The sequence below is a fragment of the Vitis vinifera genome, chromosome 19 (assembly GCF_030704535.1).
Source record: "Vitis vinifera cultivar Pinot Noir 40024 chromosome 19, ASM3070453v1".
Lineage (NCBI taxonomy): Eukaryota > Viridiplantae > Streptophyta > Magnoliopsida > Vitales > Vitaceae > Vitis > Vitis vinifera.
Genome location: NC_081823.1, coordinates 13,422,710 through 13,439,815, shown reverse-complemented (window position 1 = coordinate 13,439,815; position 17,106 = coordinate 13,422,710). Strand labels below are relative to the sequence as shown.

General features: G+C 34.7%; 1 protein-coding gene across 1 annotated transcript; it reads left to right on the top strand.

Moving 5' to 3' along the window:
• The first annotated feature begins 1,679 nt into the window (after positions 1-1,679).
• LOC100232878 (probable glutathione S-transferase) lies at positions 1,680-3,156 on the top strand. Its single transcript, XM_003634703.4, has 2 exons — positions 1,680-2,194; positions 2,542-3,156. Exons 1-2 carry the CDS (start codon positions 1,880-1,882, stop codon positions 2,884-2,886), a joined length of 660 nt encoding a protein of 219 aa, XP_003634751.1. The 5' UTR covers positions 1,680-1,879; the 3' UTR covers positions 2,887-3,156.
• The last annotated feature ends 13,950 nt before the right edge of the window (positions 3,157-17,106 follow it).

Genomic DNA, 17,106 nt, shown 5'->3' with positions numbered 1-17,106 from the left:
ATAGATAACTTGTTTTAAAAAATAGTTAAACTATGTTAATTTTATATAATTTGAGTGAGAAATAAATTTATTATAAATTAACAAAGTTGTCATTCACAAAAAGCATCAAATATATTTGATTTTTTTTTTTCATTTTCATTTTTCATTTTTTTTAAAGAAAAATCAGATTTAAAATTTTCTCATAAATTGATAGCTAAAAGATAAATTTACAAAATTTCAAATCCCCACATGTTTCCATTATTTTTACCCCATAATTTATCCCATTCTTAATAAAATTGAATTCCGCAAATTATTATTGATTACTCATTCAAAATTAAAAAATAAATTACACTAAAAATCATAAAATTTAAATTAGAAAAATATTTAATATAAATTTTAAAAATTCAGCTTTATAAAAAATAAAAATAGTTATCAATTCTAATAAGATTTTTTTTTAATCAAAATTCTAAAGCATAATTCACATTCATCTAAATATTTATTAGAATTAATAATTTTAAAAAATATAAATTAAAAGTTGATACTCCGATAAAATTCCAAAAATCAATGATTAATTTAAAAAAGAATACATATTTCAATCACAAATCTTCAAATCTAAACATATACTAACTTAGAAAAAGTTCTAATAGTTTCTAACAAGTCTAAGTGGGAATTTGGTAAATCAACTTAATAACTTAATTCAAGTTATTAAACAAATTAAATATAGTTGGTAAAATAATTTAATGGTATAACTTAAAAGTAAAAAACAACTTTAAGTAATAAGTAAAAATAATTAATTTATTCTTAAATCCATGTTTTCATTTTATCTTTTTACCCTCATTTATCTTAGTTCCACGATTTCTTTTGCTATTATACAACTTCCATCGTTACTCGATCTCATTTACCCTCATTATAATTATGAGGTTAAGTATATCAATTTGATGATTTAGAATAAATTTTATTAAACAACCTTAATATTTAAAGTAAAAATTAAGTGATAAGTTTTAAGTCAATAACTTAAATATAATTTTACTTAAAATCAACTTAAATCATTAAATAATAATTATTGAGTTTACCAAATACCCCATAATTATACTTATTATCATGCTACCAATTTCTTATCAATTACATAATTATTTATTATAAAATTTTAATATGTTAATGAATTATGATATTTAAATATTTAAAAATATGTTGGATTGCAAACTAATTTAACAAGAAATAAAATATTATATTTTATCAATATTTTTGTAATGTAAAAGATCAGTAATTTAATATTTATTAACATTTACTAATAATTAAAATATAAAAAATTTAAATATTTAACAATACTTAATTTATTCAAATAAAAAAAAATAGATCTTAGATAAAAATACAATCACCACTGAAATTTTAAATATTTATAATACACATAAAGTTTAAATATTTATTTAATTTCAGGAATCTAAGAACTAAGGAAGGGACCAATAGTGACTTGTCGATCTAAAAATATACAAGTTCTATTTTCTTTTCCCTACAATATCATTTTTTTTCCTTGCAACATCATTTTTGTGGTGGAAATTATGCAGAGGACCAGTGTACTTAATTGACAGGGCTGGCGAAAGCGATGACGTGGAATGATCAAAGCAATGAGATGACGTGGAAGCAACCAACTATCGGGACGCTTCTATATTTTACCATGCCATAACAAAAGTTTCCATAATTCACAAATTCTGGAGATACGAAACCGAGATAGAATGGAAAATGAAAATGAAAGCTGAGATAAGGAATGAGCATCACCACCTCCTAGAAGTATCCAAGGGTTTAACCCACTCTCTGAAATTTGCTATAAATACTCAGCAATTTCCCCTGTGTTGTTCATCAATACTAAAGAGATTGAATCTTATCAATCACATTAGTAGCAATGGCAGACGAGATTATCTTGTTGGATTTCTGGCCTAGCATGTTTGGTATGAGGGTCAGAGTTGCCCTGGCAGAGAAGGGTCTCAAGTATGAATATAGAGAGGAGGACCTGTGGAACAAGAGCCCTTTGCTTCTTGAGATGAACCCAGTTCATAAGAAAATCCCAGTTCTGATCCACAATGGAAAGCCCATTTGTGAGTCTCTGATAATAGTTCAGTATATTGATGAGGTTTGGTGCGATAAATCTCCGCTTTTGCCTAGTGACCCATACCAGAGAGCTCAGGCCAGGTTCTGGGCGGACTACATAGACAAGAAGGTATGCCTTTGCTGTTGATTTAAAGCATTCTTTTCCATTTATTCATGGCGATTGACTCAGATTTTGATTATGGTGAGGGAGTTGTCCAAAATGCTGGGTTTCTTCACACGTTCCCTTCTGCTATTGAGTTTTGTGGGCTTTGGGGTTCCAAACTAGAACTTTTACTGATTCTCCTTGCTGTTTGTTCAACAGGACTCTACTCTGCATTTCTGATATGGGTTTAAATTTCTTTGTTATGTTGAATACGAATTCTGTTCGTTCCATCAGGAAAAACAGATCTCAAGAATAGCTTTTTTCCCCAAGCAAGGCGAATACATAAATTTCTTTGACTTTATTGTTTTCCACAGCTCTATGAACTTGGAAGGAAGATATGGTCAACCAAAGGAGAAGAGCAGGAAACAGCCAAGAAGGAATTCATAGAGTGCCTTAAGCTTTTGGAAGGAGAGCTTGGAGAGAAGCCTTACTTCGGTGGTGAAAAAATTGGGTTTGTAGATGTGGCTCTGGTGACCTTCTCTTGCTGGTTTTATGCATACGAGACCTTTGGCAACTTCAGCATAGAGGCGGAGTGCCCCAAGTTGATCGCTTGGACCAAGAGGTGCATGGAAAAGGAGAGCGTGTCGTCTTCTCTGGAAGACCCACACAAGGTCCATGGCTTTATCATGGGGATGAGAAAGAGGTTTGGTATAGAGTAGAAGGGGCACATGGGTCTTCCCTCGAAGACCCCGCAAGGTCCATGACTTTGTCACGTGGATGAGAAAGAAGTTTGGTATTGAATAAAAGGGGAATATCACGGTCTATGCTCTATTGAGTAGTGTTGTATTGGTAATGTAAGAGGAGTGTTTGCTTAAGTTTGCTAAGTGATATGGGTTTACTGAGCTATGTCGTTGGAAAGAAATGTTTTGAATTTGTTTTGGACTAGAGACGTGTTCTTGTATTAAAGAAATAAAAGTCTTTTGACTACCTTTGCATCGTGTCATGTCACATGAACAACTATTAAGACAAATTGGTTAAGACATGTCCTAGATAGAAATAGATAGAAGTGAGTCATGAAATGCATATATCTAACCTTCTCTTATTACCATAATATTTTTTATTAAAAAAAACTTTGATATGAGAAGTCAAAGAGCATGTCGTTGTTGGTTTTTTTTTTCACAAGAATATATATATATATATATATATATATATATATATCTTCCATAATATCTCCACATTTTTTTTAATGTGTTGACTTCATGAAAATTTTCTATTTTCAATTTTTTTTCACTATTTCATTTTCTCATATTTATTGATTTTAATTATTTATAGATGTTTTAAATATAAAATAAATAATTAATAAGAAAAATTTTAATATAAAAACAAATAAATAAATAAAAATAATAAATAATAAATTGAGATTTAGGACATAAATTTTTTTTATATTTATCCTAAATAAAATATTTATTTATTTTATAAATCTTATTGCTTTATCATATTATTTAATTGTTTATATTCTTAAAAAAAAAAATTCATGTGAAAATCAATGTTGATGATCATGGTTTTAGCTTTTTTCTTATGGATGTAACTTGATCACAATTTTTAACTTTCTTCTTGGTTAAAATGTTTAATATTTTTAATTATACAAGATAAAAACTTAGTTATGGTTCTAAAATTTTGTTTTGTTCAAATTTAAATTTTTTTATTTATATAAAATAAAATAATAAAATCTATATTTTTTTCATAAAAAGTTGTATTCAATCATTTATATTAATTTTCTCTTAATTTGATTTAAATTTAAATTTTTGCAAGCTGAAGTTGTGCACCTTTCAAGTGATTTAGGAAAAAAATAACATACACTTGGAGCACTAAGTTGGTGCACCTCAAAGCATTGCACAACTTAAGTTTCATACCTCTGCTTATTCAAAGGGTACCATTCCTTTTTGAAAAAGTACTTATAAAAATGTTGAAAGTAATATTATGGTAGGAAGGATGTATCACTCTTTTTTGGTTTAAACTAAGATATTTTACCATCATTTACGTGCTAGACGTCTTATTAATGGTGAAATAACTTGAATTCAAAGGGTGTTAATGTAACATTGATCGACACAACCCTTGAAAAAATGAATACCACCATTTTATAAATAAAAAACACCACTAAAGTGTATTAAAAGTATCATTGTAGTGTGAATGTTGTACTATTCTTCTTTGGTTTAAGGTATGTTTCCATTTGTTATGTGTTCGACATATTAGGTAATGATGAAATAACGTGAATTGAGTGAATGTTATTATGCAATAACACCGATCAACACAACCCTTAGAAAAAGAGGGTACCACTCCTTTATGAAAAATCTACTATGTCAAAAGTACTACTATAGTGGGAAGAATGTATCACTTGTCTTTAATTTCTACCATGGTAGGAAAAATGTACCACTCTTCTTTGGTTTATGGCGAGGTTTGTTACTATTCATTACATACTCAATGTCATATGCGATGATGAAATAATGTGAATTGAGATGCTGTTATTTCATAATAACACCGATCAACACAAATCCTTGGAAAAAATGGTACTACTTTGTAGACATAAAAAAAATTAGTGGATTAAATTACCACTAATTTGGTCTTCAAAATGAATATATATATATATCCTCTTATAGATAAGTTTCCCTAATCTCCAACTATAAAAAAGATAATAATAATAATAATAATAATAATAATAATAATAATAAGAAAATTATTATTATTACTATTATTATTATTATTATTATTATTATTGTCTTGTTGGTAAAACCTCTCGGGATAAGAAAATTTGCTAAAATCAAGGAACTAAATCCTTTGAATTAAGCAACTAAACTCCGAGAATTTGAAATTCCAATTCCATATCTTCACCTATAAATAGAGGTGTTTTCTTTCAAGAAAGGAGAGGAAGAAATTGAGAAATAAAAAAAAAATTCAGAAAGGAAAATCTTAAGGAGAAAATCCAAAGGCAATTTTGTATAGGAAAAAAAGGTTTCACAACAAAATAAAAAGTTTCACCAAATTTCTCTGCAAGTTTGGTAAACGGTAGAGCTGCTAAACACGTTCTTTGCCATTTAACGAGTTCATTCGGGAATAAGCCACTTGTGACCCTCGATTGATTTTCGAAATCAAGAAAACATCATCGTCGTCTTTCAAAGTGTGATCAAGGCAAAAGAATCAAAGGGATAATATTCTTTTGGAAATAATATTATTTTTGAGATTTTACCCACAATATTTTCAATTTTAATAAATATTTTGTTCGCATTATTTTCCTATTTGTTTTGTTAATTTGGTAGGACCATTTACGAAATTTGTGCGTACAAATTTCTGGCACACCCAGTGGGACCTCTCTGTCTCTCGTATCTTTTTAGAAGATTGATCTCTACTTCATCGATGACACCCAAAAGAACTCAAGTTGTGCATGTAAACAAGGGCAATGACAAGATCGTCAATGCACAATCAACACATGACGCCGCTACGGGCCCCATGACTCGTAGAAAAGCAAAATCAACATCTTCACTCTCAACAAAACAAATAAGTGAGTATGTTGGGGGCAAAGAGCCATATTCCTCATAGCAGGGGAAAACTCCCTTCAATACTACAGGACTTTAGGGATAAATCTCCTAACTCTATTACCGATGCCAACTCTATCACCGACTCATACTCCGAATCGCCAACTAGAATGTCAAAGGAGGAAAACTACTCCAATCTTTTCAACTCTTTTACTTCTCCCTTCTCAATGACTATGTTAGTAATGGCAATCGGCACTACATTCGTAGAGGAACAGTTAGTAGAGATGGCTCATGGCATTGCTAAACTCACCAAAATGGTCGAGGAGAAGGATATGCAAATAGCCTACCTCATAAACAAGGTTGAGACATAAGTACAAAATATGGGTGAGTCAAGTCAAGGGCTCAACCACCTTCCGAATGTTGCATCTTCTCTCGATGATGCACCACATGCGTATAGGACAATCCAAGTTGAGAGACAAACGACAAAATCTGCCTTAGTGGCATCCTTATCTATCCAACAACTTCAAGACATGATAACTAACACCATTAGAGCGCAATACGGTGGACCCTTATAGAGTACGCTCATGTACTCTAAACCATACACTAAGAGGATTGATAACCTACGTATGCCTGCGAGTTATCAACCTTCAAAATTTCAACCATTTGATGGAAAGGGAATTCCAAAACAACATATTGCCCATTTCATTGAAACTTGTAACAATGCAGGTACAAATGGTGACTTATTAGTTAAACAATTCGTCTGTTTTCTCCGAGGGAATGTTTTCAATTGGTACATAGACCTTACACTTGAGTGTATCGATAGTTGGGACTAAATGGAATGTGAATTCCTTAACCGTTTCTATAGGACCCGATGAACTGTAAGCATGATGGAACTTACTAACACTAAGCAATGGAAAGACGAGCCGGTTATAGACTATATCAACCGTTGATGTTCCTTAAGCCTTGACTGCAAAGATAGATTATCTGAGGTATCAACCATGGAAATGTGCATACAAGGAATGCATTGGGGTCTCTTATACATTCTCTAAGGGATACGACCCTATACCTTTGAAGAATTAGCTACCCAAGCACATGACATGGAGCTCAACATAGACAACCATGGTTCTAAGAAGGACCTTACCGTTGATCGACAAAGAGAAAGACATGATGGGAAAAAGAGTGACAAGACCTCAAAGAAACCTATTCAGGAGTCAATGATGATAAATACAACTCCTGTCAAAATCTCAACAAGAGATTAAAAAAAAAAAGAAATAAAAGAGGTCGGACCAACCCAGGAAAATGAGATGCATCGATTCACCTTGAAGGAATTAGAGGAGAAGAAATATCATTTTCTTGACTCTAATGTGCCTAACATGTTGGAAGACATACTCTAGAAAAAGGTTATTAAGTTACCTGAGTGCAAGCGTCCAAAAAGAATGGGTTGTGTTAATGATCCAAAGTACTATCATTACCATCGAATTGTCAGACATCCTGTGGAGAAATGTTTCATTTTAAAAGATCTCATAATGAAACTTGCAAAGCAAAGAAGAATTCATTTAGATCTGGATGAAGTAGTGGAGTCAAATCATGCTACAGTCACATTTGAGTCATTTGATCCTGTTCCATTACATGTTTCACTTAAGAAACTAGGGACATGTGCCAATACTATTCAATGTGAGTCACCAAAACCAAAGCAAACACAAGTGTCATGTTAAGATAGCCTTCTTCGCCTTTGCTTTGATAATAAATCAATTTCATATGATGAAGAAGGTTGGACATTGGTGACACGAAGAAGACTTTGCAAGAAGCAAGTGTCGCATTCATACCCTAACCTTCCTAGGAGGGAATGACATGAGTTGAATACTCGTCAACATTTAAAGAAGAAAGAAAAAATGAATCCTAAAAGAAAACAAGAAATTGTACAAATAGACGACCTTTTGGTCCAGAAACTCATCACCCCTATCACCTTAGGGGAATACTTCCCTCTAGGGTTCTTTAATAAAAGGGTGGCGGTATCAACTCATATGGTCTCTTGCTAGGAGACTTCAAAAGAAGAGGAATTAAGTGAAGATGAGGAAAACATTCTTAGTGTTGAGTCAAGGAAAACTAAGGAAGAAGAGGGAGTTGTAGCAAGCCTACAATACCTACCTTCATTGTTTAATAGCCACAAAATGCTACAGCTACCTAATGAGATACAAAATGTATTGATTTAAGTACTTAAGGATCCAACACTCTATGCCACCAAAATAAAGAGGGCAAAAAGACTTGAGGATGAAAGCCACAATTGTGCCAAATGTTGCGAAACCATCACCTTTACCAATGAAGACCTTCAGTTAGGGTCAAAACCACATAATCGACCCCTGTTTATTACCAGGTACATACGGGAACAAAATATCACTTGCATTTTAATTGATGAAGGGTTTGTAGTAAATATCATGCTTAAAGCAACAATGAAATGACTTGGGATTGCTAGGAAATAACTAATTCAGAGTTGCTTAATGATCTAAGGCTTTAATCAAGGGGGACAATGAGCTATTGGTATGATTCGCCTAGAGCTTGTTATAGGTGAATTGAGTTCGAACACATTGTTTCATGTAATCGTTGCAAAAACATCTTACAATGTATTACTCGGGTGACCATGACTTCATGAGAATGAGGTAATTCTTTCGACGTACTAGTGTTTCAAATTCTATAGAGGAGGGGTAAAGAAAGTAGAGGCTGATATTAAGCCATTTACAAAAGTCGAGTCTTATTTTGCTGATGCTAAATTTTACATAGAAAATGATGTTATACAAGAAGTCCTTCTTGCGATCATTCCCTCCACTAGGAATGCTAAACTTAAGGGAAAAGTTGAGCTATGTAAGTTGACATCAGCAGGGAAATTTCATAACCAATGATGACTCGAATCGGAAAAAAAAAAAGAAATTCTCAAAAAAATCAACATTGGACTTGACAATTGTCACTACTTTCCCAATTTTTAGGTACATCCCAATATCTTGATGAAGTGAGGGTCAACCACCTTTCATAGAAGACAAAAGTGAAGTACAACCTCAAGGATTGGAAAATGGGGACCTTCAAGTCTTGAAAGAAGATACGACCATTCCTCTTCCAAACTTACAACTTATCTCCAGGGATGAGACACAAAAATCCGACAAAACCTCAAGAGATCAAACAAAGCAAGAATTCTTTCCTGGTAAAAGAATAGATGAGGAGTTCAACCCTAAGACTTACAAGTTATTAGCCAAGGCAAGGTATGACTTCACTTCGTCATCACAATTAGGAGAACTTAGCTCCGAGACTACAGGTGAAAAGATGCATGGCCTTAACGAAACTCAAAAGAAGTTAAAACAACAAGGGTATGCAGTCAAACCTTCTAATGCAAGTTTAAGGTTTGTACCTTTCGAGCCTATCAAAATTTTAGTTAAGACTAAGAAGACTAAGGCAAGTACACAACATATCACTGTAGAAGACATGGAGGAGAGTAGTGGGTCTAACTCTCCTCCTTGAATTTCAGTATTTGATTGGATTGAAACTCCAATTACACGAGCTTCAGTGTTCTCTAGGTTGGGCGATTTTAACTAAGTAGAACGTAATTTAGCACATGTTTCACAAAGGTCAATACAACAAAGGATTAGGACTCTACCCCGAAAGTCATGGCGACAAAATCCCAATAAGAAGCTGTGTATTGAACTAAAGGAGAATGCAAAAATAAGAAGTTTAATCCCATTAAGAATGAAACGCCATTCAACTTGGGAAATTTGTACTAATGGTTCGTTAAAATTAAAATGACATACCATTGTGATTGATTACTACTCAAAAAGTGCTCTTTGATAGCTTGTAATAAACTCCTTTAAACACTTTTGAGTAGTAGTTATTGCCTTTTAACCCAATTAACATATTAAGGACCTTTGCAAGCACTTCTAATCAATATGTGTTAAGTTTTGGTGTTTTGATAGCCTTTTTGATCACCAAAGCAATCCGAGATTGGGGAGAGTTATGTGGAATCTTTGGCAAAGCAATTTGAAGCTCAGAAACATGAAGAAATAAAGCTTTGAATTCCTTTGCTGCCATGGGTAAATCCGGAATGCAAGGAGAAGAAGTAAAGAGAATCTGCCATGAAGCATATTCTTGATGATAGTCATGTTAGCCACTTTTGGAGCACTTTCTAAAGTCCAATTGATTCATTCTATATTTCATTTCAAAGCTCAGGAAGTCAACAATCCAATGCTTCAAACGGTGCGCAATTTGGAGTTGAAATGAAGAAGTTATAGCCACTGCAAGTCAATCACTCTAAGCTGAAGAAAGCATTTTGCAAAAGTGTTGCGAAATTACCCTTTTGTTGCGAAGTGATTTCGCAGCCTTTTTGTACAGTGTGGTGGATTTCCTCCTGAAGTTGCCTGATATATGCGACAAGTTGGAAGTTGAGAACCTCAAGATGAAAGCCAACTTCGCAGCCCTGCGAGGATACCCTTTTGCTGCGAAGTGATTTCGCAGCCTTTTTTGTATGTCTGCGAAATCTCGCAGACATCATTTTCTCTTGCGAAATGGTCCTTAGTGCGTCCCGATATTTGCTACCGACATTGGGAGATATTTTCCATCAGATTTTTGTTGTCTAAATCCCAAAATTCTCCTTGTAAGCCACCAATTACAAGATTCCTTAGCTTTTAAGTTAGTAAAAAGAGTAAATATCCATGTAATAATTAGTTTTGTTTTATGTTCATATATAAACCTCTCGAGAGCCTATTCTCAGAGAGGAACCTTTTTGTAAAAGTTTGAAAGCAAGTAAAGTTCAGGCCCTTTGTTTTGCCTTACCTTCTCACTTTGTATTTTTCATCTTTTTCTAAGTTATGAACTCTCTGAGGAATTTTCCCCAGAGAATGAGTAACTAAACCTTTAGTTCCTTGGAACTAAGGTTGCCGGGGAAGGTTCCAAGTGCAAGAATGCAAAGCTTTGTGGTTTCAGCCATTAATGAAGAGGAAGTGAAATCCTTTAGTGATTTCTATGTTTTTAGTTAACTTAAAACACCTTAGACTCACTTGGGCCAACACTTGGTAAGGCAAGTGATCTCCGTCCATGGAGATGCACTAGTTTACCCCTTGCGAGCCTCTGGGAGGTGACTTTAAGGTAGGAATTTTTGGAATTGCCAACACTTGGTAAGCTTTTGGACTCCAAGGAGACATCCATTAGTTATCTCTTGCGAGCTTGTGAAGGGAAGTCCAAGGTTAAAGATCACCTTGAATGGTTAAGGCTTAGTGAGAGGCTTGAACCATTGCAAAGTGTATCAGTGAGAGAATTAAACTTGAAATCTAATTAAAGGATGTATCTGTACAACACCGGTTAGAGAATTGACTATATGTTGAATCTCTAACACGAGGAAATGAACCATCTGATTGGAGCTATGTTTTTTGCATGAGGAACCACCCCAGTGAACCACCCCAGTGAACCTAACCCTCCAAGGAATGTTTTTCTTCCTAAGTAATTTCCATCACTTTCTTTGTAGTCATTTTAAATCTAAATTTTTACCAATCAAAGTTTTTGTTTTATTTCTTGAGCTAACCTTGAAATGAAAAAGTACCAATTCACTTTGAATTGGTATCATTTGTAATTTGGAAACCCTTCCCAGTGAACGATCCTAGAGCTGTTATACTATAGTAGCTTTTTCTTTGCTACCCTAGTATATGGTGTAATAGGTTATAAATTTTGTTGATTACTCCCTCAAACAAGGAGCACCAGCTGGACATGAATCAGTTGAGACACCAATTGGGCATGAATTAGTGATCACCAAGCAGTCGGACGAGGGATGCCCTAAAGATGTTAAATAAAGTTTGACACACACTAGCTACCATGTTACAGTAGAAGTTGACTCTAATTCAAAATTTTTAGAAGATGAACTATGGGAAGCTCCTCAAGTATTTGAGGACGAGAGGCAGGCCACTGTAGATGAGTTAATAGAGCTCAATTTAGGTACAAATGAGGACCTAAGGCCAATCTATGTAAGTATGCTTTTAAGTCATTCTAAAGAGAAAAGTTATTTTGAGTTGTTACTCGATTATAAAGATGTCTTTGCATGGTCGTACAAAGAAATGTCAGGTCTTGATCCAAAAGTTGCAGTACATTAACTCATGGTGAAGCATTGTGTCTGACCAATTAAGCAAGCCCAAAAACGATTTCGACCAAAACTTGTTTCACAAATAGAAATGGAAATTGTCAAATTGATTGAAGTTGGTTTCATTAGGGAGGTAAAGTACCTAACATGGATTGCGAACATCGTTCCAGTGAAGAAAAGAATGGGAAGATCCGTGTTTGTGTGAATTTTAGAGATTTAAACAATGCTTGCCCAAAATATGACTTCCCATTACCAATCATTGAGCTTATGGTTGATGCAACTACAGATCATGGAACTTTATCCTTCATGGATGGATCATCGGGGTATAATCAAATACGATTGGGGCCAAGGGATGAAGAGCTTACTGCATTTCGTACTCCAAAGGGTATTTACTATTACAAAGTGATGCCTTTTGGACTAAATAATGCAGGTGCAACGTATCAACATGCCATGCAGAAAATATTTGATGACATGCTCCATAAGAATGTCGAGTGCTATGTTGATGACCTGGTGGTAAAGTCTAGGAAGAGAGAAGACCACTTGCAAGATCTTCGTATGGTGTTTGATTACTACCAAAAAGTGCTATTTTGTAGACCTAATTATAATGGTTTTAAGCACCTTTGAGTAGTAATCATATAATTTAACCCAATTAATTCATTAAGGTCCTTAGTAATTGGTTTTAATCATTTTGTGGCAAGTTTACATGTTTTTATCAGCTTATGAATCAATTCAAGCATGCCAAATGATGGAGGAGCTACTTGGACAAGTTATGGCAAAGCTTTTGGAAGCTCAAATTCATGAAGAACCAAGCTTTGGAGCTCCATAGCCCTTTGCCAAAGTCGTTCAAAGTATGCAAGGAGAGAAGCAAAAAGAAGCAAAGAGGAAAACAGAGTGAAGAAGCAAAGAGGACAGCAGCTGCAGTCTTCTTTCGCAATTTTGGAGCACTTCCCGAAGTCCATTTTTTACATACTATATACCATTTCAAAGCTCTGGAAGTAAAAAATCCAATGCTTCAAACCGTGCATGATTTGGAGTTGAAATGAGGAAGATATGGCCTTCGGAAGCCAACTGCTCCAGGTTATGCGAAATTCGCATAACACCTTCAAAATTCGCATAACCCATGCGTGTTGCGAATTTTGCTCTGCCTTTGCCGACTCCAATTTAGATATTTTCCTTTGTATTTTGTGATGTAATTTCCTTTCTTATCCTTGTAACTAACCAATCACAAGCTTTTGCTTTTGTAAAGACTTTATAAGGGGTGGAAATCACCTCTTGAAATATATAGAATATAGAATAGATATTACGTTTAACACTTAGAGAATAGATACAGAGCTCTCTCGTTTCTCTTTTCTCTTTACTATTTTATTTTCTTGGAAGCCAAACAGCCTCTGAGGGCTTTTCCTCAGAGGATGATTGGCTAAAACTTTTAGTTTCTCAAAGTATGGATGTTATGTGATGACTTGGATGCAATCCCATGGAAATTTCTCGCACCCGGAAGGTAAGGTAGTCGTTTTTCATTAAAGGTTCATTAATGCAAAGTTTGGTTTTTATTTCCTTTGGACAACTTCCAACGGCCAATACTTGATAAGATTTTGGATTTCTATCCATTAGTTATCTCCTACGAGCTATTGGAAGGTGAGGTTTTCAATTCCAAGTTTTGCATTAATCCATTAGAACCAATTTCAATGGCCATTGAAAGGTGAGTTTATCACTTGGAATGACTTTGAGTTGCCAATATTTGGTAAGCTTTTGGCTTTAGACCATTAGTTATCTCTTACAAGCCATTCAAAGGAAGTATAAGGTGAATAACCATTGATGAAATTCACTACCATTTGTTTTGCCATTTTAAAGGATTAAAACTTGATTTGCTAAACCCATACCGGTTCGGGAAGCAAGCATCACCATAGTTGCAACCCCAACACGAGGAGCCTATCCTGAGATTTCCAATTTGCATAAGAGCCAGAGCATAGCTATCCTATCTTTGAGAAACTTGTTTTTACACCCTTTCATTTTAGTCTTTAATGTTAGCTTAGATTAGTTTAAATCTTTCTAAAACATTTACATCTTCTTTTAAAGCTAACATCCATAAGAAAATCACCTATTTTCCTAATTTGAATATCACTAGTGTTTGCGAAAACCCTTCCCAGTGAACGATCCTAGAACCACTATGCTATAGTAGCTTGGCTACTTTAGTAATAGTATTCAAGGTATAAATTTTGTTGATACGCCTTTAAAGCTAAGCTACCATGAGTCGAATCAAATGGCGTCGTTGCCGGGGAAGGTGCCACAAGCACAGTGAAGCAACCATTAAGGGTAACTTGTGATCTTCATCACAAGTTTGGTGAGTTTTCTTATAATTTTTTTTAGTTTAGTTTTTATTTAGTTAAATTTTTTATTCTCTTTTCTTTTATTTTTGTTTTAATTTCAATTTGTGCATTCCTTGTTGGATTCGAGACCAGGAGGGAACCCTGGTACAAGTTGAAGAAAAGAGCCTTAATTGAATATCATTTTTTTTAGAAATGGAAATTCCACATGAAGATCAAAGCTCTCATTATGATCATGAGAAAGACAAATTCGCATACCTATCCATGAGGGATCGGATTGAATTAGGGAAAAGGCAAGTTCAACAAAGCCAATGGGGTAGTAAGTATGCTTTGAATGAAGACATGAGCATGAAGGCAAAGCTAGCATCTATGGCTAGAAGGATAGAAGAGTTTGAATTGAGGAATGTGCATACTGAAGCACAACCACAAGCCATGCCAACTTCATTTGAGTATAATAACCATCCCAACCTTACAAGCCAACCTCAACCTCAACCATCAATGAGTACATCTTCATTGGAGCAAGCCATTTTGAAGATAAGCAAAGTCATGAAGGACTTTGTAGGTGAGCAACAAAAGATCAACTCTCATCTTAATGAAAAGATTGATAATTTGGAGAGTTCAATGAATGTAAGAATGGAGGGGGTTTATAATGATCTATCACTAAGGATAGAAAAAGTTCAAGACTCCATTGAGAAGCTCACCAATCTCGACATAGCAAGGGGGAAAAGGAAGCTTCCTCCTCAACCCCACCATAACCTTCAAGGAACCAATGCAAAAAGATCAAGGAAAGTGTTGATGATCGACACTTTGGTGGGGGATTGCTATGACAACTTTATGGACCAACCTTCCATTGAAAATCATAAGGTTCAAGATGATAAAGGGTTACTTGAACCCTTTAAAGCATCCACTTCTCCGGGGAAGGGAAGAGAAACGAATTTCCTTGGAACAAATGGGAAGGATGCCAATTTTGTTTGGGATCCAGGGGGAGTTCAGCATGAAGTGGGTGTGTGAGTGAGGATGAGCTAAATAGTTCATCTTCTTTTTGGGATACATGCTATCAACTTCATTTAAATTCTATGCTTTCTTTAAATTTATGCATGTTTTAATTTGAATTTTTAGCTTTAATTTAGTTTTAATATGTTTTTAAGATGAGTTTTGAAGTGTTCATGCAGGTAGGAAAGCTTGAAGAATGAAATTATGGTGAAAACAAGGGAAAATGGTGAAAGCAAGGCAAAACAGGGGAGAAAAAAAAAAAAACCAAGTCTCAGCCATTTTCGCACAACACTTCCTGTTATGCGAAATTTTCGCATAACACACCCCTTATGCGAAAATGCTTTTGTGGCAATTTAAAAAAAAAAAAAAAAAAAAAACATGCTCTCGGTCTCTTCCCAAAATCCCTTATGCGAATTTCACAGGAATGCGAACCTTATGCGAACCTTGTGCGAATTTGTTTTTAGGACAAATTTTCAAAACCATGCTCTCTGTCTGGGTACTCATAGGAATGCGAAATTTTCGCATAACACAAGGTATAATGCGAAATTTGCATTTCCTCTTTAAAGACCGTGTTCTCCTCTTCCCATGCTCACTTTCTTCTTCATTTCTCTCAACATCTCTCTTCCGATCACCCAATCCAAGCCTTGCATTTACCAAACCAAAGCCTCAAGCTAAGGATTCAAGCCACGTTTTCTTCAAAGGAAACCCATTTCCGCCAGGTAGAGGAGCTCCAAATTTCAAATTCTCTTCGTGAAAAAGCTCCAATTTCCAAGCCTAACCACCATGAAAAATCCTTTTCCTACCTTAGCCAGCATTTCCCATCCTCAAAAGCCAAAAATTTTCACCATTTGAACGAGCTTTAAAATTGCAAAAAGGCGGGTGAATAGTGCTTGTGCGAAAATTTCGCATAACACCCCCCCTTGTGCGAAATTTTCGCATAACCCTTCCCTTGTGAAAATTTTTCAATTTCTTCATCCCTACCCTCCCCAATCCCAAGCCTTTGAGCCTTGTCCTCAGCTGCTCAAAGTGGGGCCCACTCATCATTTTTGTAAATATTTAGTATAAATTCCTCTCTCATTCAATTTTTGAATTTTGAAATAGGTGGTTCAACCTTCTCAACTCCAAGTCCACATCACATGAGGTACCACTTCCTTCCTCCTTATTTTTCGATTCAAACATTGAGGACAATGTTCATCTCGGTTGGGGGGAGAGATGAGGAAGTAAGTATTAGTTTAAATTTTTATCATACTTAGTTAAATTAGCTACTTTTTGTTCAAATTTTAAAATTTTTGCTTTAAACTCCATGGATATTAAGGATTAACTCTCAAAATTAAATGAGAGAAGTCGAGTTTCAACTTGATTACATGAGTCTTAGAGTTTGTATTATGCTCTTCTAAAAGTTGATGAATTGTTGAAACTCCCATTGCATGCAAACTTATCTCTTCCACTTTAAGCTTATCACACACCGTGCACAATAGGTTCCATTTATAAGATGAAAAACTATTTTCCCCCTTGACTTAGGAAAATTTAGACTTGGTACCTTTGACCTTATTTAATAGTGTTGGGACACCTTGTAAAAGGCCAATGAGTCTTTGAAGAAAATAAAGAAAGAAAGAAAAATGTTTGCTTACCTTGAAACCCGAGCAAGGTCTAAGGGGTATATGGTGAAAATCTTTAAAACCTGGTGCCCTAAGCCTTAATTGGTTGGGAATCACCGACCTCAATGCTCGTTACAAGGGTGAATAGGTGGAGTTTAACATGTTGTAGGTGCTTGGGTATTAAAAATTCATTCTCAAAAGTCCGGGGTGAAATCCGAGGAGTTAGTGGTTGAAAAATCCTTAAAGCTTGATGCCCTAAACCTTGATTGGTTGGGAGTCATCGATGGACCCCCGTTACATGGACAATTTAGAAAAGAATGCCTTTAAGCTTTGCACTCCTACAAGAAAAAATTGTGAAAGAAAAGAGGTGCGTTCTTAGCCTATTGGA